The sequence below is a fragment of the Hipposideros armiger genome, unplaced genomic scaffold, assembly GCF_001890085.2.
Source record: "Hipposideros armiger isolate ML-2016 unplaced genomic scaffold, ASM189008v1 scaffold_1266, whole genome shotgun sequence".
Lineage (NCBI taxonomy): Eukaryota > Metazoa > Chordata > Mammalia > Chiroptera > Hipposideridae > Hipposideros > Hipposideros armiger.
Genome location: NW_017732616.1, coordinates 3,460 through 29,593, shown reverse-complemented (window position 1 = coordinate 29,593; position 26,134 = coordinate 3,460). Strand labels below are relative to the sequence as shown.

The window sequence follows — 26,134 nt, the reverse complement described above, 5'->3', positions numbered from 1 at the left end:
GCTGGAAAACTCCCCCACTGTTTAGGAGGGGAGTGTTCTGTATATGCCTAGCCAGTGGGAACATATATAAATGGTATATTGTTAAGCTCTGAAGAACATGACATGAAGTATTGGGCCCCCGAGTACTTTGAAGTTATATTACATTGTATTTTTCTTTGGACTTAAAGTTCTTTAAAACTATTCTATGAAATAAAAGTAACTAGAAGTTTATTTTCATAATTATCAATTTCTACTATTCAATTTTAGGTATTTATGTTCCTGAAAAATTTAGGCTTTTGCATTAGAGGAATTGGGTGGAACTTTATTCTGGTTGTCAAAAGTATTTAATTTGCTATTTATTCTGATAATCTCGTAACCATTAAGCAAAATTGTCTTTATACATACAAGTTTCTCATAGGTTATATTTTATTTAAGGTAAACCAAACTAAATGTCAACTGCCTGAAGATATTTTCAAAATAAACGAACTCACACACTGGCTTAATTTTTGTGAAGATGCATATAGAAGGTCCTCTTGGAAAATGAACTCAGTAAGTATGTCATGTTTGAAAGGGGAATTTGATCATCAGCAAGTTAATACAGGCATTTGTGCTGTAACTTTCCACATAGAAATAGCAGAGCTTATGGGAAAAGCAAGACATACCCCTTCAAAACCTGTGTAGCCAGAGCACCAACAGAAAAGTGCTACCGGGGCAGATAGCTTAGATCTTCCAGACAAGCAGCTTGTTGAGGAGAGCGCCATGCGAATATGAAAAGTGTGCAAAAACAAAAGGGTAGGAATCTATCCACTTCTAATTGGAGGACTGGTGGTATTGAGAGAACAGATGGAAGTGGAGATCTGCTTAAGGTGGGCATAGAAGACGGAGTGACCCACCAGGAGCCAGCAGTACAGGGCTGCAACTTTGGGGAGGGTACCCTGTGTGTAAGTACTCCTATTTTATTTTCTTAAAATACAGCCAAAGGGCTCTTGCTGCCAGTTCAGCAGCTGACCTGGGGTGTTTTTCCTTTTCTCTGAAGGCCATAACTCTCCTAAAGCATCTGCCCTTGCCTGGCAAAAATCATGTCTGAGCTAACCATCTGTCCACATTATTTCATTCCCCTATTTATCAAATGCATCTGAACTAATGTACATTTCAGAACTATAGGTTGCAGCAGAAGAGACTCTTTGGGAAAGTGTCCAGGGTTTGTAATTGCTAAATTAAATGAGCACTGAAAATACTAGGTCTCTGTACCTCACTGGTACAGTAAAACATGATTTCAGAATTTCACGTATCTAAGTGCTATGGACCAGTACTTTGAATTGGTTTGGCCTTAAGTACTGAGACCTTACATAAACCATCAGGGATTTAAGGCTATGAGGTAAGTGTTAGATATCTCTATCTTTTCATTTATCAGAATTGTTCTCATTTCCATTTTTAGGACACTTCCATAGGCGCCCAGTGTCCTGTGATATTTAGTCATTTTCCATTTACCTTTAATATTCAGTCAAAAATTAAACTACTGTATGCAGACTCGCTTTTAAAAATGCAGGTATGTATGCTTATTTCTTTGTTTTCATTAACAAATCAAATGATAAATGCCTTAAGCGGACAATATTTTCGGGGTGATAAGGGAGCCGCTCACTGGTGAAACCAAAAGTCGTGGCATTCAAGGAGCTTATAGTTTAATGAAGAGGGCAGGAGAGACTGTCATAATTTGGATTGGCTTGGCCTTGAGGCATATTAGGGCCTTAGTAGCAAAGGAGAGAGTTTGGGCAGCTGGTCTTGTAGGGCTTTGACTTTGAGGCTGGTGCCTATAGTCTTCTGAATGGCACTCTAACAGGCATACCCGACTTGAGCTTGATTGGAATTTAAGGAGGTCAAATATTTAAAGAGGTCAAATCTAGTGAAAAAAAACGTAGCAGTGGGAATAAAAGTGACAGAGGATTTTTGAGATCTGGACCCAAATAAATAGCTGGTACTCTGTGATGGTGCTATAATTAAGGTTTGTTAAAAGCATCCCTTTTTTGATGAACTATCATCAGTTGAGTTGGTTTTGTTTGTCAGCATATCCAGCAGAGTGCCTCTGAACTTAAAATTGGATAGTTGAAATGCCTTGGGAAATGTACCTCGTTGCCTTTTTATAAGGATGAAATTTGTTAATATAGATCCAGTATTTAGAATAGTGCCTTGCACAAAGTAAGTGCCCCAAAGTGTTTGCTCTTACTGTATCACTTTTACTCTCATACATGCATCTGTGTACAAATATGTATGAATAATACTCAAATATGTCATAAAAATGTATACTTTCACATTATGTATGCAGTTACCACAATAAAACAAAAGAGGAAATTGACGTATGAGTTCTAAGAATGACCATTAATGAAATATTTAACAAAGGAAAATGAAAGGAAGAAATGATATAAGAATTTTATTTTGCTTCATCTCTAACTATTCTCTCCTGACTTTAAACAGGGTACCAGTGGTAATTAGATAGAAGTGGTATTTGATTGCTCTTTGTTTTGCTAAGAGCCATTGACTTTAATGATCCCACATTGCCTTTTGGTTTCAGATGGAGTGTGTGTGTGTGTGTCACTCTCATATGAACTTCTTAGATTATCTGTCACCTAAAATCCCTTGTCGGGGTTTTCCTTCTAGAATAGGATATCTTTAGAGACGTCTCTCATACCTGAACTTTTCCTGCAGCATGCTTCCTTTTTAAACTTGCGAACTTCTCTTCTGAATGAGAATATTATGTTTCAGTGCACTGCTTCAGTGTTTACTAATACGTCTCTTAGCCTGTGGATGATAATTAGCTTTGGTAACTAAAGTATTAATGATTTGTGTTTACAGGATAAAGTGGTCCAATGGAGCCTGCCATTGTTCACTTTCCTGCTCACCCTGGTGGACGTCTAAGCTTTTCATTACTTAGGTCCTTTGTTCCTTCTGCTCACGGAGGGTGAATACTGAATATATAGCTTATCTCCAGTGGTATATATATATATATATATATATATATATAAGGCTATTTATATAAATGTTTGTGACATGCACTTATAATAAACTGAGCCAGTTTATTCCATATTTACAAATTTCTGCAAAGAGAAAATGGTAAAATGAAACATTTGTTTTCCTAGGAGAAAAAAATTAGAGCTGTTATGTTGGCTGGAATTGTGTTCCCTGGAAGGTCCAGTTTGGCTTTGCTGTCTACCTTTAATCTGACGGTCAGAAGGAGTCACTTGATTGAGGATGTTTTGGGTCAGCTAAATCAATTTGAGAATGAAGATCTGAGGAGGGAGTTAATGGTAAAGTATAATTCTCAATAATTTTGCTACTGAGATAAGGAAAACATAAAAGAATACGACAGCGGGTCTTACAGAGGGGACATCATCTCCCTTTGCCGCCGAGGTGGTCTGCTGTACAGTTCCCCTAATTCCCCAGTTACCTGTGAGTTTCAGGTGATAGCTGCAGGTACTTTGTCAGTAAGGAACAGCAAGTAAAATGGTTGTCCTCCCCCAACCTGGTCAAGTAGAAAGTCCAGTACTAACCCTAAGAGAGAAGTCCAGTCCCTCCTGAGGCCTGACTTAGCCTGGCTAGTCAACACATTTTAAGGGTTTCAGTGAGATGGGGTTGACACAGGAGAATTGAGGTTTGTTTCTGTTCTCATGCAGGAATCCACATTGCCCTGAAAGAGAGAACATTCTCTTTATTGACTACATAGTTTTTGAGAGTATAATTGTAGATATCTGAACATTCATAAATGATTTTGGTGTAGTTACTACATAACTTGTCTTACTAGTATATATTCGACACAATAATATTGGGTTGTCAGAAAAGTCATGATGCATTTTTGCAACGAAAAACATAGAAAAAATACGTCATGACTTCCAACAACCCAATAATAATAATAATAATGACTGGTAGAGCTAGTGAATGTTTTCCTTGTGCCAGGATCTGTTGTAAATGCTTTACACTTGCTTGTGTAACCCTTTCAACAGGCGCGTGGAAGGTGCTGTTTTTCCCTCATTTTACATGTGGGGAAACTGAAATACAGAACTATTAGGTAACTTATCCAAGGATAACACAACCGATAAGTATCAGAGCCAGGATATGGGCCCAGCCATCAGGTCCTAGACTTTCCAAATAAAGATTTGCCTGATAATTTTTATTAGCGTGTTTTTGATGGGAGACCCTAGCTTATCACTTATCCTACTCAGATTAAAGAAAGATGGACTTGACTGAAGCTCAAAATACTATTTTAAAAGTATGTTGCAGTGGGGTTTGCAGTTAGAATTGGCATTTCCATATATTTTTACACACCAGTAATTTAAAAAATCTGACAAACTCATGTGATTCTAATCTGTGTTAGCTAGCCAGCCTACTCAGCTATTTTAGTTCCACTTTTATATTTCGTTTCATCCATTTTTAAAATTTAGATAACATTCTTCCAAACTGTGAGGCATTTTACATGTGTTATCCCATTTAATCTTTCTGGTAATCCTGTAAGAAACCTAAGGCTTTGTGAGATTAAGGAACTTGCCCATAGGAAGAGGCAGGTTTATTACCTGGTCTTGTTATAAAGAATTTTAAATAATTCAGTGAGGTTTGAAACTTGTATCTCTGTAAAGTGGAAGAGGCATTCACCCCCCCCCCCCAAACCAAACCAACCAGTACCAGGGGCTTTATGGGAGCGCTGGTGAAGCATCCAGATGGAAATGTTAAGCAGTCCTTTAGGAAATGAGTGTGTGTTAATCAGAGGAGAAGATGGATGGATATGAAGGTTAAAGAGAAAAAAGAGCAGTCAGGGAAAGAGCAGAGAGAAAGGAATTTCTGGTATTAATGCAGCAGGAAAAGGAAGAAAAAAAAGAAAAACCTAAATAGTGCTTCATAAGAGAAAGCAAGGGAGAAAAGAGTGAAGAAAGAGGAGGTGGTCAGAAGTGCAAAAGGAGTTAGCAAGATCGAGGAGATGAGACATGAGAAAAAGGCCTTGGAACTGGGGGCTCCAGGTTCTTGGTCCCCTTGGAGAGAAGCATTTAAGTAGAAAAATGAGTTTGGAAGTTGGTGATAGCATTCTCTGACATTTGGCAACACAGAGTAAGAGGAGCCAGTATTGTCTGTTTTGGAGACAATGGTGGTGTTGTTTTTTGTTTGTTTGTTTTTTAAGGATAAGGGAGATCTTAACACATTTGTAAACTGAAGTGAAGGATTCCAAGAAGGAAAGGCAGGAATGGAGGAGTAATTGCAGGAGCAAAGATGGGTTATGATAGTATCATCCTGGGGAGGAATTGGTGCCACCTCCTCGAGGAGTAAACCGCCAAGCCAATAAATACTGTATGCATGCTCTGGCTTTTTCAAAATCCTAATATTTCTGATGTCTTTATATTTTCATTATACTTAACGTACCTTATGACAGTGATGCCAATTGAGGTCAAGTTAGTGGTAAAAACTTGAGGCTCTGAGGTTTCACAGACAGGATTAAATCTAGACTGCACCATTTTAGCAGTTGTATAACCTTGGGAAATTTATTTAAATATTTGAAGCCTCCCCACCCTTATAGGATTAATGGGAGATTATACAGGATAATACAAGTAAGATGCTTAACACAGTGCCTACCAAATACTTTGGCCCACAGTAATGTTAGCTCTTACTGTTAGATGAGACTTAATACATAGCAATACACAGCCCTGAAAGTGATGCATTATTTGCTCTGTTTCCTCAGGTTTCATTTAGTGGAGAAATTGGACTTGACTTTGGAGGAGTCAGGGCAGAATTTTTCCGTTGTCTGTTTGAAGAGATGACCCAGCCAGAATATGGGATGTTCATGTATCCAGAAGAGGCCTCCTATATGTGGTTTCCTGTCAGGGTAAGTCTTTTTTTCTTTGTTTATGGTATTTCCTGACAGAAGAGGTATGTCAGTACCATAGAAAATTAGGTTGTCTAGACTGTTTTATGTTAGGAGAATAATTGATATAATTGTGGAGATAAATTCTAATTCTATCAAGGTGATTATTTTCTCTAAAATGGGATCCACTTTCCCTGGTTCTCATATCCACACAGGAGAACTTAAGCAATATATGTTTTGGACCAGTTGTGGAATACATAGATAAAAATGAACCCCTTATTTCTCAGGCACTCATTCTTTGTTACAGTTCTATATTTACAAATGAAGACAAAGTCTAAAAGGAAATTGTGAAAACTTTATAAGGATTACTGAGCCTGATGTGTTTCTGTTCCTGTTAATAGCTTCATTTATTTGTTTTATTGAAATAAATGACATATAACATTATATAAATTAAAGGTGTACAACATGTTGATTTGATGCATGTATATTATTATAATTGCCATTGTAGCAATAATTAAGCACCTCCAACATGTCATATTGTATAATTATTTCTTTTTAGTGGTTGGAATAATTAAGATCTAGTCTCTTAGCACATTTGGTGGTTATAAGCCAATATTGTTGTCTATATTTACTATTGTGCACTAGGTCTCTAAGGACTTATTTACTACTTGGTGCAGTATTTTCCCCCTAAATACCTCTCTTATCCCCTCAGCCCCCATTCTGTTAATGCTTTTAGTAACAACAACTGTGTCAGGGATTTACAGTGACTTAATGATTGAATATAAACCCTAAATATTCTTTTTCTATCTTTTTTAAAAAGAATTTTTATTTTTCAATTACAGTAGACATACAATATTTTATGAGTTTCAGGTGTACAACACAGGGATTAGACATTTATATAACTTCTGAAGTGATCATCCTGATAAATCTAGTACCCATCTGACACCACACATAATTACTACAATATTATTGACTACATTACATTCCCTCTGCTGTATTTTACATCCCCATCACTGTTTTGTAACTACCAACTTTTACTTCTTAATCCCTCCCCTTTTTTCACCATAAATATTTTTACCTCAAGCTCTTTGGTTTTAATTTATGATTTGATTTTGTGAAAGGGAAAAAAAAGGTTTACATGATATAAACATGTCATTATATTGGTAAAAAAAATCATAAGATTTTCTTTCTCTTTTCAGCCTAAATTTGAGAAGAAGAGATACTTCTTCTTTGGGGTCCTATGTGGACTTTGCCTATTCAACTGCAATGTTGCCAACATCCCTTTCCCACTGGCTCTGTTTAAGAAACTTTTGGACCAAACACCATCACTAGAAGACTTGAAAGAACTCAGTCCTCTTTGGGGAAAGTCAGTAAACCTAGTTCCTTTTTCATAATTCTACCTAACATATATTTAGATAAATATTTAAACACATCCCCCCAGTAATATTTTTATGTTCAACAGTAGCATTCTGGGCACTTTAAGCCAATTTTAACTTTGTGAAGAATTTTTGGATTAATAATTAACTTTCTAAAATTAAGAACAGTTTATTTTTTTCTATAATTAGTCCTCAGTGTTCACATTAATCTTTGAACTTTATTTGTATAGAAACAGTCATGGACAAAGCACCAGGTTGTGAAATCTATAAGTGACTTTTTTGTTTGTTTGTTTGTTTGTTTGTTTTTTTAATTTTAGCTGAGCCATCCTGCCACCTGTTGGCAGCTCAGCAGCTGACGTTTATTTTTTTAATATATTTTTTTGTAGATTTATTTTTTAATTTTTATTTTATTTTCATTAAATTCATTGGGGTGACATCGATTAGTAAAATTATATGTTTCAAGTGTACAATTCTGTAATATATCATCTCTATATTGCATTGTGTGTTCACCACCCAGAGTCAGTTCTGCAGCTTTCACCATACATATATTTAACTCACTTTACCCTCCTCTACCACCCCCACCCCCTTACCCTTTGGTAACCACTAAACTGTTGTCTATGTCTGTGAGCTTTTGTTTGTTTGTCTTGTTCATTTGTTGCTTTCAGTTTTATATTCCACATATGAGTGAAGTCATGGTTCTTGATTTTTTTCTGTGTGATTTATTTCATTTACCATGATAATCTCATGATCCATCCATTTTGTCACAAATGGCAGTATTTCATCTTATGGATAAGTAATGTTCCATTGTGTATCGGTACCACATCCTCTTTATCCAATCATTTATCAAGGGACACTTTGGTTATTTCCATGTCTTGGCCTGTGAATAATGCTGCAATGAACATAAGGATACATATATTTTTACAGATAAATGTTTTCAGACTTTTTGAGGTAGAGAGCCAAAAGAGGGATTGCTGGGTCACATGTTAATTCAATTCTTAATTTTTTGAGGAACCTCCATACTGTTTTCCATGGTAGCTGTACAAATTTACATCCCCACAGCAGTATATGAGGGTTCCTTTTTCTCCACAGCCTCTCCAACACTTGTTACTTGTCTTGTTGATGACAGCCATTCTAACAGGAGTGAGGTGGTATCTTATTGTGGTTTTGATTTGCATTTCCCTAATAGCTACTGAAGTGGAGCATTTTTTTCATACGTGTTGGTCATTTGAATATCTTCTTGGGAGAAGTGTCCGATCCTCTTCCCATTTTTTAAATTGGATTCTTTGGTTTTTTTGTTGCTGAGTTATATAAGTTCTTTGTGTATTTTTGGATACTAGCCCCTTACTGGAGGTGTTGTTTACAAATACCTTCTCCCATTTGTGGTTGCCTCTTTGTTTTGTTGATGGTTTCTTTTCCTATGCAGAAGCTTTTCAGTTTGATACAGTACCAATCATTTATTTTTGCTTTTACTTCCCTGGCCTTTGGGGTCAAATTCATAAAATCCTTTCTGAATCCAAGGTTCATAAATTTAGTACCTGTGCTCTCTTCTGTGCAATTTATAGTTTCAGGTCTTACGTTTAGGTCTTTGATCCATTTTGAGTTGATTTTGGTATATGGTGACAGGTAGGCTAGTTTCATTCTTTTACACATGGCTTTCCAGTTTTCCCATCACCATTTCTTGGAGAGACATTCTTTTCTTCATTGTATGTGTTTGACTCCTAGGTCAAAAATTGTCTGCCTATATATATATATATATATATATATATATATATATATATATATATATATATATATATTTCTGGGTTCTCAATTCTGTTCTATTGGTCTGTGTGTCCATTTTTCTGTCAATACCGTGCTGTTTTGATTATTGTCGCTTTATAATATAAACTGAAGTCAGGGAGTGTGATAACTCCAGGCTTAATCTTTTTTCTCAGAATATTTCTTTGGCTGTTCAGGCTGACTCCATACAAATCTGATGATTTTTGTGTTCTATTTCTTTAAAAAATGCCATTGGAATTTTGATGGGGATTGCATTAAATCTGTATATTGCTTTGGGTAAAATATTGCCATTTTAAAACTATGTTGATTCTTCCAATCCATGAATAGGGAATATCTTTTGATTTCTTTGTGTCTTCTTCAGTTTCTTTGAATAATGTCTTATAGTTTTCAGTGTATAGGTCCTTCACCTCATTTGTTTATTCCTAGGTGTTTTATTCTTTTTGTTGCAATTGCAAAATTAATTGTTTTTTCCGTTTCTTTTTCTGAAATTTCGTTGTTAGTATATAGGAATGCAGTGGATTTTTGTACATTGATTTTTGTATCCTACAACTCTACTGTATTTGTTTATTGTGTCTAATCGTTTTTTTGGTGGAGTCTTTGGGGCTTTCTATATAAAGAATCATGTCTGCAAAAAGTGATAATTTAACTTCTTCATTCCCTATTTGGATGCCTTTTCTTTCTCTTGCCTGTTGCTCTGGCGAGGACTTCCAGTAATATGTTGAATAATAGTGGTGACAAGGAGCATCCCTGTCTTGTCCCTGATCTTAGAGGAAAATAATATTTTAGTTTTCACCATTAAGTATGATATTAGCAGAGAGTCTGTCGTATATGGCCTTTTATTATGTTGAGGTACTTTCCTTCTATACCCATTTTATTAAGTGTTTTAATTATAAGTGGATATTGTATCTTGTCAAATGCTTTTTCTGCATCTATTGATATGATCATATTTTTATTTTTAAGATTTTATTGGGGAATTGGGGGAGGGGAACAGCCAAGTTGTCCTTCAGTCTTAGTTGTGGAGGGCACAGCAAGCTCAGCTCCAAGTCCAGTCACGCCGCTCAGCTCAAGGTGCTGTGTTTAGTTAGTTGCGGGTAGGCGTAGCCACCATCCAATGCGGGAGTTGAACCAGAAGAAGCCTCATTGTTAAGAGAGTGCGTTCTATCCACTGAGCCATCCAGGTGGCAGCTCAGCTCAAGGTACCAAGTTCAGTCTTAGTTGCGGGTGGCCGTAGCCATCATCCCATGTGGGAGTTGAACTGGCAGCCTTGTTAAGAGCGCATGCTCTATCCTCTGAGCCCCCCGGGCGGCAGCTTAGCTCAAGGTGCCGAGTTCAGTCTTTAGTTGCCGCGGGGTGGGGGAGGTCATAGCCCACCATCTCGAACAGGCAACCTTGTTTTTAGGAGCACGTGCTCTCACCAGCTGAGCCATCCTTCCACCTATTGGCAGCTCAGTGGCAGCTCAGCTCAGTAGCAGCTCAGCTCGGGTGCAGCTCACTGGCCCATGTGGGAATCGAACCGGTGACCCTGTTTCTTGAGCAAGCTCTTAACCAACTGAGCCACTCAGCGAGCTCCATGATCATATGATTTTTATCCTTCATTTTGTTTATGTGGTGTATCACATTAGTCGATTTGTGTATGTTAAATCATCCTTGTGCCCCTGGAATGAACCCCTCTTGATCATTATATATAGTCTTTTTAATGTATTACTGTATTTGATTTGCTAGTATTTTGTTTAGAATTTTTGAGTCTGTATTCATCAGAGATATTGGTCTGTAGTTTTGTGTGTGTGTGTGTGTGTGTGTGTGTGTGTGTGTGTGTGTGTGTGTGTTATCCTTACCAGGTTTTTGGTATTATGGTAATGTTGGCCTCATAAAATGAGTTAGTAAGTATTGCCTCTTCTTCAATTTTTTGGAAGGAGTTTGAGAAGGACAGTTATTAAATCATCTTTGTTTGGTAGAATTTACTAGTGAAGCCATCTGGTTGTGGACTTTTGCTTTTGGGGAGTCTTTGGATAATTGTTCAGTTTCCTTACTGTTGATTGGTCTATTTAGATTTTCCAGTTCTTTCTTCATGATGCAGCCTAGGAAGGTTATATATATTTAAGAACTTGTTCATTTCTTCCACGTTATTGAATTTGGTGGTATATAGTCCATCATAGTATTATCATATGATCCTTTGTATTTCTGTGGTATCCGTTGTGACTTCTCTTTCATTACTGATTTTGTTTGTGTCTTTTCTCTTTTTTCCTTGGTGAGTCTAGCCAATGGTTTGTCAATTTTATTAATCTTTTCAAAGGGCCAGCTCTTTGTGGCATTAATTTTTTTCTATTGTCTTTTTGTTCTCTATTTCATTTAATTCTCTAATTTTTATTATTTTCTTCCTTCTGCTGACTTTGGGTTTCATTTGTTGTTCTTTTTCTAGTTCTCTAAGATGTAATGTTAGGTTGTTTATTTGGGATTTTTCTTGTTTCTTGAGATAGGCCTGCAATGATACGAATTTCCCTCTTATTATTGCTTTCCCTGCATCCCAATAATTTTGATAGGATGTATTTTCATTCTCATTTGTTTCCATGTATCTTTTTTTTTTTTAAGATTTTTATTGGGGATTTGGGGGAAGGGGAACAGACAAGTTGCTGTCTTTTTGTTCTTCAGTCTAGTTGTGGGGGACATTGCTTCACTGGCCCAAGTTGGCACCATCATTGCGTTCTTCCCGGGTGAGGCAGATCAGTCGCTGGCTTCTGGACGGCCGCTCACTGCGGCTGCTGGCCACTCACACTGGCTGCTGGCTACACACGGTAGCCCATGGCAACCCACTGCAGCCGGGGCTGCAGCCTACGCCTGCTGCCAGCGACTCACGGCAGCCCAGCTCCAGGTTGAGCTGTTGTTCAGCATCTTAGCTGTAGAGGGCAGTGTCACTGGCCCTTATATGTGGGATCCGAATCGGGGTACTCTAGTGTCCCAAGCCAGCTCTTAACCAACGCGCCACTCGGCTGGCCCTCCATGTATCTTTTGATCTCTCCTTTTATTTCTCATTTGACCCAGTTGTTCTTTAATAGCATGTTGTTTAATCTCCACAATTTTTTTTTTACTACTTTCTTTTTGTAGGTGATCCCCAATTTCAAAGCATTGTGTTTAGAGAATATGCTTGGTATGATTTCAATCTTCTTAAATTTGCTGAGGATTGTTTTGTTCCCCAGCATATTGTCTATCCTTGAGAGTGTTTAATGTGCACTAGAAAAGAGTGCATAGTTTGGTGTTCTGGGATGAAAGGAAATGTTAATGTTGATTGTGTCCATGTGTAATGTGTCATTTAAGGCTGATGTTTCTTTTTTTTTTTAGAGGGCAGTGTTACTGGCCCTCATATGTGGGATCCAAACCAGGGCCCTCTGGTGTCCCAAGCCAGCTCTTAACCAATGCGCCACTCGGCCGGCCCAAGGCTGATGTTTCTTTATTGATCTTCTGTTTGGATGATCTGTCAATATCTGTCAATGGTGTATTTAAGTCCCCTACTATAATTGTTTTTGTCAGTTTCTCCCTTTCGCTTTGTTAGTAGTTGCTTTATATATTTTGGTGCTCTCTAATTGGAAGCATATATATTAATAAGTGTTAATGAAGTGACATTTATTTTAAATGTTTCATATTATCACCTTTAAAGTGAAAACATATGTTTCAGTTAAAACACAAGCCACTGCCTAGCAAAAAATATTAGTAACATATATAATAGATGGAGTTACTATCCTGCTGTGTAAAGTGTTCCTACACATTTATAAGACAAATTGACAAAGTATACAAGAAGGCAATGCACAAAAGAAGCAATGGAAATGGTACATAAATAAAAAGATAGCCATTCTCACTAGTGATCATGGAATGCAGATTAAAATGAGAGTCTAATATGTACTTCAAATTGATAGTGGTTGGAAATACTGATGCTATGTAGTGTTAGCAAGGGTTTGGGAAGAGGTTCACTCTAATTTTAGGTATTGTTAGTGGATGTTCCAATTGGTAACTCCTTTTTTAGAGAACAATGTAGCAGTGATTATCAGAATCAAAAATATGTTTGCCACTTTGACCCAGAAATTGTGCCTCTAGACCAGCGGTTCTCAACCTTCCTAATGCCGTGACCCCTTAATACAGTTCCTCATGTTGTGGTGACCCCCAACCATAAAATTATTTTTGTTGCTACTCTATAACTGTAATTTTGCTACTGTTATGAATCGTAATGTAAATATCTTTTTGTTTTCCGATGGTCTTAGGCGACCCCTGTGAAAGGGACGTTTGACCCCCGAAGGGGTCATGACCCACAGGTTGAGAACTGCTGCTCTAGGCATTTCACATTCAGAAATATACAACCATTCAAGGATTTGTGGATAATACAATGTGTATTGTATTATGGTCCATAGTATATGGACTACCTGAATGTTCTTCAGGAAGTGAATTATTATATTTTTGGGATATTTGTACAGTGGAATACTCTGGAGATTTTTTGAAGAATGGGAAGAGTAGTATAATTCTATTATTGGGTTGTCAGAAAAGTTATGATGCATTTTTGCAATGAAAAACATAGAAAAAATGTCATGATTTTTCCGACAACCCAATGTTATCCTCCATTTTACAGATGAGGAAACTAAAACACAGACAGGTTAGGTAACTTGCCCCAGGCCCTCATAGTAAGAGAACCATGATTTGTACACAGTCTGGCTCTGGAGGCCAACTAGTAATCATTATACTAATTATACTAATAAGATAAGAGAAAAAATACCAAAAACACAAGATTTAGAAAGGAGAGATAAATTTGTTATTTTTTTACTGAAAACATTGTAATTGACCTAAATAATGCTTAGGTGTAAGAAGACTTAAGCTTAATAACTTAATACACATAGACTTACTAAATATAAAAGTCATTAAATCTATATTAGCATTTCTCAAACTTTTTAGGTCCTAAGACTCTCTTAAAAATTATTGAGGACCCCAAAGAGCTTTTACTTAACGTTTGTTACATTTGCTAATATTTGCAATATTAGTGATGTTTTAACTACAAGAATATACAAACCTATTAACCTATAGAGCCTCTCAAAAACACTGTTCTGTACTCATGACAGAATGTGAAAGAGGCAAGTAACATCTTAGTATTATTATGAACATGGTTTTGACTTCATGGGTCCCTGTACAGTCCTCAGGGATTCCTAGAAGTTGCTCGTCTGGGTCATGCTTTGAGAAGCTCTGATCTCTATATTCAGTAACACTCCCAATTTTTATCCCAGTAGGCTTCTTCTAAAACTTGACAAGCTGATTCTAAAATTTATGTGGATGAGCAAAGGTCAAGAAAAGCCAGAAATATTTTGTAAGGTGAATAAGGATCAGGATCTTGGCCTACCAGATACCAAGAATTATTAGAAAGCTGTATTAATTAGGACAGTGTGGTATTGGTGCAGGTTTCCCATGGAACAGAAGAGAGAGCTCAGAAACTGACCCATGGGCATGTGGAACTTGGTTAGAGGTAGCATATTAGATCAGTGGGAACAGGAGTACTGTTCAATTAATGCATCTGGGGAACAATGAGAGCAGATACCTTACGCCATATAGAAAAATCAACTCCACATGGCTGAAGGACTTAAATATTAACTGCAAAAATGATGGAATTATGGACAAATACCTTTCTCACCTCTGTCTTAAGTCAGATATAAAAAATATTAGAGGAAATATTGGTAAATTTAACTGCAATAAGATTAAAAAAGTTCTCTGTCCATCAAGAGATACCTTAATGAAAGAGAAAAGACACTCTTCATTTTGGGGGTGGTATAAAAATGGGATGGGGGTGTATGCCCTATTGGTAGGTGTAAGATACTAGCAATGTTTTAGTTCTTGTTTTGGGAGGCAGGTTCACAGGTGTGCTTCATAAACATATCCATAAATAAGTAAATAAGCCATACATGGACATGTAATGAGTGTCATGAACCAAATAAGATGAGTCCAGTTTTATCAGCTGAGTTCGCATTACTCTCCTTCATCCCCCACCCCCACCAAACCCACAGTGAATAAAATGTGGTGTGTTTTATCACAACACCGTAATAAAAAATCCAGTAGGGAAAAGAGTCAATTTGGTTTCCACCTTCTCCCAGAGGGAGGCCATCCCAATGACACGTATCCCTTTGGAAAGAGTTAACCAAGCGCTTCTAAGTTATACCTTTGCCATTTTCATAGTTTCCGGCTGCACATATCTCACAGTACTGTAGGTGAGACTTTCATCAGCATATCTTAACCTACTAGTCTCAGAGTTCATTGATAGGAAAGGAATGTCTTAGTCTCAACTTTATATGCTTTGTGTTTGCCATATTAGGTAATTAATGTTTGTTGAATGAATAAATAAGTAAATGAGCAAATAATATAATATGATACATATTACTTTAAATGTATTTATAAATACCATAGAACAACAGAATGGAAATATAAAAAGACTGGCTGCTATCCATTTTGCTGTAACCTCTGCTCTCACAGATGCCTTGAAACAATTAAGATAGTCAAATTTCAGGTCTGTCTGAAGGTTGATGATATTGGGATAGTAGATCAGAGAAGGTCCTTTGACCTACCCACTCCTAAGATTTCCTAAGTGATACCTGATTTTTAAAAGGAGGTCTGTTATTCTATAAGTAAAGTTCCAAAGCTTAATTAATAAAGGTAACACCAATTTGAATGAGTGTCATTAAATATGTTATCAATCCTTTCCTAAATAGAAACCAGGAAGTTAGTTAGGGTGCTAGGAAGAAAGCTGGGAATCAGGTGGGGAGCCTGCAAAAATTGCAAATAAACTTACAAACCTCACACTTATAGTTGAAGTCTCACCCTTTTTAGACTAGCAACACACATAAACGGGTGCTGTGAACTCTACCTAACCTCCCACTTTCAGAATAGTCATGTACTTGACACATATTTTAGATAATGTATCTAGTGATCATGATTATTGACTTTTAAAAACAAATTATTTGTTCTTTAGGAGTTTGCAAACATTTCTGGATTATGAAAGTGATGACTTTGGAGAAGTATTTTATATCCATTTTAATGTGAGTAACAATAAAAATCAGATTACAGATCAGATTTAAACTGATTAAACTCTTTATATACTTTCCTAAACATGTCACCCTTTCATTAAAAAAACAAACTTCTGAATCAAGCAAAAGGGTTTTTCCCTCATTTTTCACGGGCTGGGTGTATCAGCTAGATTTTACTGAGTAACAGACAATGCCTAAACATAGTGGCTTAAACAGCAAAACAATTCTGTGGGTCTCTGGACTGGGCCAACTTGGTCTACAATGGCCTTGCCTACCTTCCTGGTCATTGGCAGGCTGGTTGGCTTGTGGGGTGTGACCTAGAACAGCTTGTCTCTGTTCTGTTATCCTCCAGTAGGCTAGCTGAGGCTTCTTCACAGGATGGTCCCAGGTTACCAAGAGATGACCAGCCTCAACATACAAGCTTCTTTTCATTCTTTTGCTCTGTCAGATCCCATTGGCCAAAGTGCTTCACAAGGACATATCCAGATTTAAGTACTAAAGTAACAGACTCCCCCCCCTTGATGGAAGGTATTCAGAGTCACATTGCAAAGGGACATGAATACCAGGATGGGAGGAATTTATGGCCAATTTTGCAAAACTACCACACTAGGTTTCTATAAAGTGAATACTGCGATAATGGCAATTTAATCATGTTTTTCAGTATGATCAGTTAAAACAGATAATTCAAGTTATTAAAAATTTCATTTTTCATTCTGCATAATGTAATTTTTTTGTACATTCTTGCTAGTTTTTATGATAAAAATGTACCTTTGTATATATTCTTGAGGAAAAGACATATGCTTCAAAGTGTTTTTGTTGATGATAGACTGTTCTGGATTATTTTGGAGATATTATATGAGTTCATTTGTGGTTACAGGTGCGTTGGGACAAAAATGATGTAGACTTAATTCCTAATGGAAGTCGCATTATTGTTGACCAGACTAACAAGTAGGTATACAAAAAAATGAAATATTTGTTTATATACTATCTCACTGAGTTCTAAAATTTCTTGTAGTTATTACAATTTTCCATTCAGAATTAATCATTTTTAACAAGGTAGAGAGTTGGTGTGTGTTGTGTGTATGTGTATGTCTTCTGGAGTTTATATTCTAGTAGGGAAGGAAATGGCAGAGAGGCCTTTCCATATCCTCCTGTCTTGAACTATACCGCCAGCCTCTCTCTATCCCCTTGCCCTACTTCTTCTTTTCATATCACGCATTACCTGCCTTTAAGATTTATCTGCTTAATTACTTACCAGTGTTTCCCCCACTTTGATGACCTGCTTGGCAGCAGGGGCTTGGTCTGTCTTGCTCACCATTGTATATCCAATACCTCGAGTAATCTGTACTGGTGCCTGGTCAAGAGCACACACTTAGTATTTGTTAATGTTATTAGATATTGCCATGGTATCTTGACTTCCCCACACCTTATGGGATACCATTTAAAGGCATCGAGTTTGGGATTATAGGACATTCCTTTGTGAGTTGGTCAGAGTGGCAAAGAGATACCTGGTGAGCATTCTGGCCTAAGCCAAATATTTTTCTTTAATTTTTAAATCTTTATTACAAAACAAAACAACTTTGGGTGGAAGTGTAACATACAGAAAAAGCGCACAAATGATAAGAGTACAGGTCAAGAAATAGAACATTTCCACCTCTATAGTATTGGGCTATCATCGGAAAAGTCATGAAAAATGTTGGAAAAGTATGTTTTCTGTTTTTCGTTGCAAAAATGCGTCATGACTTTTCTGACAACCCAGTATATTTTATGAATATACCCCAGTTTATACAAACTATTCTTGATGGATATAAGGTCCTATGGCTCTTTACCACTCTTTGCCCAGCCCCTTTCGCTGAAAGAGTTGGTAAATGAGCCCCAAGGGAAAAACTGCAAGCCGAATGCTGGGCTCACATTAGTGAGCTTCCCTTCTCTCCTAGTCCAGAGACCTCTTGAGTCTTGTCTCAGGTTTGGAAGCCTGGAACTAGAAGTGTTTTTGTATATTATCTGCCTTTTTCTAGTTCTTACTGGGAGCATTTGCTACAAGTAGCTACTTCATCATTGCTAGAAGTATAAATCCCTTCTTTATTTGTGTTAACCACAAATTATATTACTCACTATGACAAATTCAGACAATTCAGAAAAGTATAAAGTAAAATATGAACTTTCTACCATCTTTCAAGCCTATTTCCCAAACATAACTGTTAGCAGGTCAGGTTTTATTCTTCCATACTTTTTCTATTCTGTCAGTTCTCTTAACTGTGTGACTCTGAGCAATCACGTTAGCTTCACTTTGTCTCAAGGTTTCCTCTTCACTGAAATGTCATAAGAATCCGCCTTAGAGAGTTTTATGAAGATTAAATAATATATGAAAAATAGCTGTAACAGTCCATGACAAATGGTAAGCATTTGATTGTTAGGTGTTCTAGCTGTTTTAGCCTCCTCCTTCCTACCCCTCCCCCCATTTTGTTCAGGCTATTGCAGTAAGCTAAAATCATTTTTTGTTTCATTAAAGGACAGACTATGTTTCTAAGTGTGTCAGTTACATATTCGACATCTCTGTAAAGGCAGTTTATGAAGAATTTCAAAGAGGATTTTACAAAGTGTGTGACAAAGAGATTATTGAAATTTTCCATCCTGAAGAACTAAAGGATGTGATTATTGGAAGTACAGATTATGACTGGGAAACATTGGAAAAGGTTTGTAAACATCATAAAGGCCAAGTAGTTCAAATTAAAATTTTTCTATTTCCTGAATACTTTTTTTTTTTCTTATGCATTTTTTTTTAGAATGCTCATTACGAACAAGGATATGACAATTCACATCCCACCATAGTGATGTTTTGGAAGGCCTTACACAAGTTGACTTTGGAGGAAAAGAAGAAGTTCCTTAGTAAGTATTACATCAGGAGTAGATCTATAATCTTTTGTCTTTTTACAGAATAAGAAAATCTTGTTTGTCATAGGTGCCATTTGCAACAACTCATACTTAGTGTAAGAGCCACCCCTAGTCCACTTGAATGTCTATGCCATGTTGCCCCAACATCAAAAAATAAAAAAAAAATTTTTTTTTAAAGATTTTATTGGGGAATTGGGGGAGGGGAACAGACAAGTTGCTGTCCTTTTGTTCTTCGGTCTAGTTGTGGAGGACATTGCTTCACTGGCCCATGTTGGTATTGTGATCATTGCGCTCTTCCCGGGTGAGGCAGATGGTTGCTGGCCATTGGATGACCGCTCATGGCGGCTCACGGCAGCTCTCGTAGACTGCTGGCCTTTCACGCTGACTGCCAGCCACTCACTAGGTAGCTTATGGCAGCCCACTGCAGTCTACGCTGTTGCTGGCGACTCACGGCAGCTCAGCTCCAGGTCGAGCTGTTGTTCACCATCTTAGTTGTAGAGGGTGCAGCGTCACTGGCCCATGTGGGAACCGAACCAGCGGCCCTGCCGCTCAGAGCTTGTGCTCCCAAGCCAACTCTTAACCAATGAGCCACTCAGCTGGCCCAAAAAATAAATGTTAATATAGGTCTTTTTCCCTGTGATTTCAACCCTGCGTGTTGCTTTAAAATTTTTCTTCCTTTCTTCATCCAAGCTAACTATTGAGCCCTCTTTCTGTAGTAGTGTCATCATTCAGTTATCCAGGCCTTGTGGTTCCTTGCATACTCCCACCTTCAGGCTTTCTCTGAAGCCCCTTGCCCTGCCTTGAACCTTCACCCACCTCCTTGTTGCCTTTCTATAATCTTTTCCCTCCTTAAAGATTCAGACTAATTCCAAACTCTTGGAAGTCTCCCCAGTCATCCCAGCCTGATTCTCCCTCCCTGCTCTGAACCACAGCATTTACTCTCGGGGCATTTAATTCAGTATTTTATTTGGCTGTCTTACACCCTTTTGTTTTTATTTTGTTTATCTTTTTCTGCACAATAATCTAATATTCCCAACCAGACGTAACCTGCTCAAGGTCAGTGACTGTGTGTCACCCTTAGTCCCAGTGTGGTCCCAATGCAGTCTAATGTAGAAAACTCTGCACATGAGCCCTCAATAAATGTTTTTGAATAAAAATGTTTTCTCTAAGTTTTGGTGATCTGTGAAGCAGATCACTCAGTTGTATTCTTCTTTTTAGTGTTTCTTACAGGAACTGACAGAATTCAAGTAAAACGTTTAAAGAGTATGAAAATAACATTTTGCTGTCCTGAAAATTTGAATGAAAAAGATCCCATACGCGCAAAGACATGTTTTAGGGTCCTCTACCTCCCGAAATATTCTACAATGGAAAGAGTGGAAGAAGCGCTTCAAGTAGCCATCAACAACAACACAGGATTTGGCTGACCCTACCTCATACTCTTTACCCATTTTTGCAAATATTTTCAAAAATAAAATTCATTCAAAAATTTATTAACATAGAAGTATTGGTGGTTCAGTATGTTTATTTGCTTTTTTAGAATCATTGTGTTTTTGCATGTAATATCTATTAGTCATAGGTGAGGCTGTTAAAACAAGTCGACTCTAAAACATAGTACGTTAAACAAGATAGAAGTTTTTCTTCCATAAACATCTGAGGAGTTTCTCCAGGGCCGAAGTGGTGCTTCCCCAACTAAAACTGCTGTAATAAAAGTCATGGTTGACTTACCTGTTGCATATTTTGATGGAAACTTGCCCATTTCTGTCGTAATCATATCTGTTGCATTTGAAACTGTTGAGTATTTTCTCCTCAAAACTGGCATGAACTGTTAGACTGAGGCTTTATTTTTTTGGCTTCTTTCCCCTCTCCTTTGCATGTTTCTTTTATATTCCCTTGACCTAAAATGCTAGTGCAGTCCTCGTTTCTTTGTACATACTCTTTATTAACTCCATGGCTTCAGTTACTTCCATGCTGATACTCAAAGATTTCTCTGACCTACAGGAACTGAAACCTTCTAAACCACAGCCATTTTTCTGTGTAGTCCGTGTCTCTACCTGCATGCCCATTGGCTCCTTAATCTTAACCTGTTCAAGAAGAAAATGATTTTTCCTGTATTCCACAGTTTGGGGTATACCAGCAATATCTCCAGGCAGATCCTGCAATCATCTTCCCTTCCACCCTCTTCTTCACCCCCCACATTCAATAATCAGTCATGTCCCAACAATTTTAGTTGTAAGTATCTCTAACCTCACTGTCAGTGCTGTTCAGGCTCTCATCGTCTGCCCCATCCCTGCAGTCGCCTCTCATCTGGTCTTGTATCTAGACCAACACTGTCCAATACATGTTCTGTGAGGCTAGAAATCTCAGTAAGGTAAGGTTTGTTGGTAGTAGTGGGTAAAACCAAGTAAGAGCTCTGCTGTTCAGTATGTGGCTATTGAAAAATTCTGTCCCTCAATCACACTAGCTACACTTCAAGTGCTCAATAACTACATGTGACGGTGGCTAGTGTACTGGACAGCAAATAGGAGTACTTGCCATCATAGGAGTCCATAACATACCCCTGTAACTTTGAATGTTTTTTTTTTTTTTTTTGGTCTGGGAAGAAAAGTCAGCTCTAAGTCAGGTAGTTGTTTCAATCTAGTTATGGAGGGCACAACTCACAGTGGCCCATGTGGGGGTTGAACCAGCAACCTTAGTGTTATGAGTACCACGCTCTAACCAACTGAGCTAACAAGCCATCCTTTGTTCACACTACTACAGCTCCCATATCCTTTCTGAGGTGCCTCATGTATCTCCAGCCCCATCTCCCACCATTGCCCTGTATGTCTGTTTCCTGAATGGGCCAGTCTCCTATTTTCACACATGCGTTTTCTTCTGCCTGAACCATCTTCTCACCCCACCCATATTGCTCCTCCTCCTTCACCTCCTCTCAATTTCACCTCCCCCTCTGAGTTATTCACTTGTTTCTTGGCATTCCCTTCAACTCTCATGGCTATCTAGAAGCCATGATTGTGGAATATTACTATCTAGCTCTGCATTTTGCAAGAAGTGCCTCTGCTTAGTTGCCAGTAGTCCCATGAGTTAGCGAAAAGTGCCACCTAGTGGCATATGTAGGACATAGCAGTCACTTCCAAATGGAGCATTTCACTAAGGTACAAAACTTGGCAAGGGGGACGGGCCTTTCTCCCTACAAACACACGTAGTAGTGAGAATCTACTATGCTTCTTTGCTATGCCAAGTAATTCTGTATATTCGACCTCACTTAAAACTCCTGCTGGATCTGGAAGTAGGTATCCTTTTCATCTTACAGATGCAGTCTGAAGTTCAGAAAGGCTTCCTTAAAAGCCCACTCTGCAGGATTGGAAGAAAATGAGGGAGAGGTCATGACAAGTCCTTTTTTGCTCCCTCAAGTGGTTAATTCTCTTAGAAAGCTGGTAGGATCTTATTCACGAGGTGACTGAAGGTCCGAATCAGTGACGTCAGATGACACTAAGGATCATCGTTAAGATGCTCTAAGGAGTCAAGAGGTCCCGTCATTGTGAAGTCAATCATTGGGGAGAAGGGAAGAGTCCCAATTAGTGAAAAAGACAGTATTTTTCATGGTGTGTTTATAGTGTAACAGGTGATGAGGTCAATGTGTGTGTGGCATGAGCTATGTAATGGGAAGCTAGTGAAGAAGAGACCCCATTAATGGTTGGAAGCCAGGATGACTGTTAGTGAGGAACTTGGGAAAAGGATCACTAGAAAATATGGGAGAATTTTCAAGGAAGGGTGTTGTGGCTGAGAGGGGTCACTAGAAGTCGCCCAGTTAACGACTTCACAGGAACAAATGAAGAAAACGAGAAAAAATATGTAAGGTTAATATAACTATGCTACAAATAGATACTTGTTCTTCTCTGTTTGAGACATTATAGAAATATTGTTGGATTTTGTAATATGTAGATGAAATATGCATGACAATAGCCACCAGGAGTACAGGTTATCACATAATTATAAAACTGAATGCAGTCTTTTTTTCTTAACTGATTTGCAGAACAATTATATAAAACAGTATGTATACAATTGTATTTGGGGTCTGTATCATATTGCCATTAACAGCACAAAGGAAGTGGATGAGGGCAAAGCTGTATTGCATCTGTCATGTTTTCATTTTATTTTGATGGATAAGAATCACTGTCTAAAGCTTCTGTTAAATTTAAGATTCTAGTAAGAATGAATTAAGTTTAGTATATTCAATTCTTAGTTTCTTTAGGGTAACTACTGAAACATTTATAACTCTGAAATAGTTATGGTACTATTCTCCATCAGTGTTGTTGAAAGTTTCCTAAGGCAGAAAAATAAAATAAAATGTGGCTCAAAATATAGCTGTTAAGCGCAATAGGGCACAACTATTTGCAAGTCTTCCAACCCTACCTCTACCTCCAAAGGTACATACTTTTCCTGGGAAATTACTCTATTTGGGGTATTAAGGTCTTTAAAAATAGCCTACATTTTAAAATTTAGAATATCTTTACATTTCCCCCTTTCTTAGACCTACATTCTTGTGACCAAAACCAAAATACGCAAAACCATGAAAACTGTTTTATGGAAAAGTGTTGTCTTACTACTAATACAAGCATTTGATGCCAAAGAAATGAAGGTAATTTTACAAACTCAGAAATTCTGCAAGTCCATGAAATTTCCACTTTATTGTAGTTTTATATACACTCGTTCAAATGCATTTCTCTCCAACTATTCCAACAGAGCTCCTGTGGAATTATTTCAGTTATCTGTAACATGTGACTTTACCAAAGACTTTGATTCTAAAATAAACACAAAATTGCAAATTAACTTTTAGATGAATGGGATGAGAAATAAAATCATCAGATGATGGTTGGGGCTGTAATTTAAAACAACACACTTTGTTGAAATATTTCTTTTGATTTAGCAGTTACAAGTTAGAACTTTCAAAAAACAAGAGCAGAACCAAAGTACAATAAAAGAAGCTTCTACAGCCTAAGCGTCCCATAGTCCTAAGTCTCTGACAGAAGCAAGGTATAGCATCTTTCTTGCAAATTAGGCGTGTCCCTGGTAGTTCCATGCAGCTGAACTTTCAGTTATAGACATTCGACACAGCATTAATGTATGTACCATTTTGGCTCTGGTTGCATTAATTATGCCGGAAGAGTTTAATACCCATCCAAGTCCAAAGGTGGAAGAACACATAAACTGGTATGGTAATGGGTAAAAGCAGGCTGTAAAAGCACAAGCTGGTTGTGCTAGTGCAGCCCTGTGGGAAGTTTTCTTCCACAGAGGCCGAGTAGAACAGTCCTGCTAAAGAGACCAATGGAATAAGGACAGTCAACACAGGAAGAGAAAGAAACATTCTTCTCCTCCACTTATTACCTGCCACCCTGACTTTTTAAAATGTAGATGTTATTAAGAAAATTTAGCTGTGTTTGTTGTTTTTAATTATGATCTAGTGCTTCTCCGTATCTTCTTGCTTATTTTGATGTGTCATCCTAGCGGCTTGTGGTATCATATTAGGAATCCCATCAATAATTGGATAGGCTATTCCCAGCTCTTCATTAACCAATTCATTTGTTGATGCTTCGTATCTGAGAGGGAAAAGAAAAACAAAATGAATTGTGGAAAACAAAATGCTTGGAAGAGCTTGATGTTCAGTAAACACCACCATTTATCCAATTCTTCAGATTTAATCCCAGAAAAGCAGAATTAAATTCCTTTTAATTCTAAAAGCAGCAATAGCCAACTGAACCATTTCTGTTAGAAAATGAATCTCTAGTCAGTTTCTCTTTTTTTTTTTTTCACTTTATTCTCAAGCTATGCCTTAATTTTTAAAAATGCCAGTCAAAAAAGATCTCCCCTTTTCACCCAAATATTTCTTCATTACTTTGGCCCCCCACAAAACCATCCCAGTTAATTTACTTCTGGGACAGATGTTAGAGAAAATTTCAACTTCCTTGTTTTGGAATTCAGGCTTTATTAAGAGCAACCTAACTAATCCATTAGAAAGAAACCTCTGAAAAATCAAAGTACACAAAAGTTTGTGAAAGATGAAAGGGCAGAAATGAGAAAACTCTGGAAAACAGCAATCTGCCGTAGATCAAATGATAATTTCAAGGTTAAAAAAAATTGTGTTAATTATGGGAAAAACCTAGAAATGCAAAATGGTGAAAATTAACATTATTAGCAATCTACCACCCACAGATAACCACTCATAACATTCTGGTGTTTAATATATTTAATCTGCAATACTCATGTCAAAATTCAGTTTTAGAAGCCTGAAACGGTCGAGCTGTTTATCCTAAGGATTATAAGTTATTAAAGGTTTAGGAGGCCTTTACAAAACCAGCTAGTCCGGAACTAAAAGCCCAAAGGCAGCACACGTACTTGACACGCTTAAGATCGTCAGGCATCAGTTGTGCACGGCATTTTCACGAGAGTCGAGGCCACTACCGTGTGCTTTTCATCCTCGTGGCTTCAAAACCTGAATGCCTTGGGCTAGTCCTGAGTGCCAGTACTTCATAAACCTGGCTGTTGATTAGAATATACACTTTGGGTCCTTCTAAGAAAAATACAGAATTGCTCAGGCCCTGCCCTCAGACCTTCCGATTGGGTCGCCTGGGGTGGTGCCTGGGAATCGGCATTTTTTAACCGCCGGGCCCCCGCAATTCTGACGCACTCGGGTGGCGAACCTCTAAAAGTTCCTGTTCATGCCTGCGGGTCGGAGGTTTGATTTGAGAGGCCTGGGGCATGGCTCCCCTGCAGCCTCCTGCCGCCCCCTTCCCGCCACACGGGGAGGTGCGTGGAACCTGGCGGGGCCCCAGAAAATGGCAGCGGAGAATACCCGGATTGACCTGAAAGGCTCCCCCACGGCTGTAAGCGGCCGCGCGGCCCACCGGCCGCCTCCCCGCCATGGGAGGCCGCGAAAGGACACGCAGCTGGCTCATCTCACCTGAGCGGCTTCTTGGAGAGCGGGCACACCAAGAACTCCAGCAGCAAGGGGTCGAAAGCTTGGGGCACTTTCCCGGTCCTCTGGTTCCGGTCCGCCGAGGACCGCGGCCTCGACACGCACAGGCACCGACGGGCGACCGCGGACCACGGCGCGCGCGTCTGCAGCGGCACTGAGGCGAGCCTGCCGCAGGCTCCACTCAGCATGGTCTGGCAGCTCACGACCGCCGCTCCAACCGATTTCTGAGCGGCCAGCCCTTCCGGTCAGTCCC

At 38.3% G+C, this 26,134-nt stretch overlaps 3 protein-coding genes across 5 annotated transcripts in view; 1 reads left to right on the top strand and 2 right to left on the bottom strand.

Annotated features, from left to right (window-relative positions):
* Positions 1-20,387, top strand: part of HERC5 (HECT and RLD domain containing E3 ubiquitin protein ligase 5) — a 43,951-nt gene extending 23,564 nt beyond the window's left edge. For 2 of the 3 annotated variants that reach the window (XM_019633254.1, XM_019633253.1), the window contains 10 exons: positions 415-528; positions 1,418-1,528; positions 3,114-3,281; positions 5,696-5,839; positions 7,018-7,184; positions 15,962-16,028; positions 16,894-16,964; positions 18,529-18,712; positions 18,803-18,905; positions 20,130-20,387. In XM_019633254.1, coding sequence (XP_019488799.1) covers positions 415-528; positions 1,418-1,528; positions 3,114-3,281; positions 5,696-5,839; positions 7,018-7,184; positions 15,962-16,028; positions 16,894-16,964; positions 18,529-18,712; positions 18,803-18,905; positions 20,130-20,335 — 1,335 coding nt within the window. In that variant the 3' untranslated portion in view covers positions 20,336-20,387. Of the gene's footprint in view, positions 1-414; positions 529-1,417; positions 1,529-3,113; positions 3,282-5,695; positions 5,840-7,017; positions 7,185-15,961; positions 16,029-16,893; positions 16,965-18,528; positions 18,713-18,802; positions 18,906-20,129 lie in introns of those variants that run through there. The other variant, XM_019633256.1, reaches the window with a different exon arrangement.
* A 3,181-nt stretch (positions 20,388-23,568) lies between these two features.
* PIGY (phosphatidylinositol glycan anchor biosynthesis class Y) lies at positions 23,569-24,362 on the bottom strand. Its single transcript, XM_019633258.1, has one exon. The coding sequence runs from the start codon at positions 24,271-24,273 to the stop codon at positions 24,058-24,060; it is 216 nt and encodes a 71-aa protein (XP_019488803.1). The 5' UTR covers positions 24,274-24,362; the 3' UTR covers positions 23,569-24,057.
* On the bottom strand, positions 24,276-26,128 carry PYURF (PIGY upstream open reading frame). The gene is made up of 2 exons (XM_019633257.1): positions 25,867-26,128; positions 24,276-24,505 (listed from the first exon to the last, which is right to left on the bottom strand). Exons 1-2 carry the CDS (start codon positions 26,067-26,069, stop codon positions 24,367-24,369), a joined length of 342 nt encoding a protein of 113 aa, XP_019488802.1. The 5' UTR covers positions 26,070-26,128; the 3' UTR covers positions 24,276-24,366.
* Between the last annotated feature and the right edge of the window lie 6 nt (positions 26,129-26,134).

Bases quoted from the DNA above. Each gene is read 5' to 3' on its own strand.
- PIGY (XM_019633258.1), bottom strand. From the start codon at position 24,273: ATGTTTCTTTCTCTTCCTGTGTTGACTGTCCTTATTCCATTGGTCTCT.
- PYURF (XM_019633257.1), bottom strand. From the start codon at position 26,069: ATGCTGAGTGGAGCCTGCGGCAGGCTCGCCTCAGTGCCGCTGCAGACG. The intron at 24,506-25,866 runs GTGAGATGAGCC...TTTCCCTCTCAG, and splicing joins CTCTCCAAGAAGCCGCTCAG to ATACGAAGCATCAACAAATG.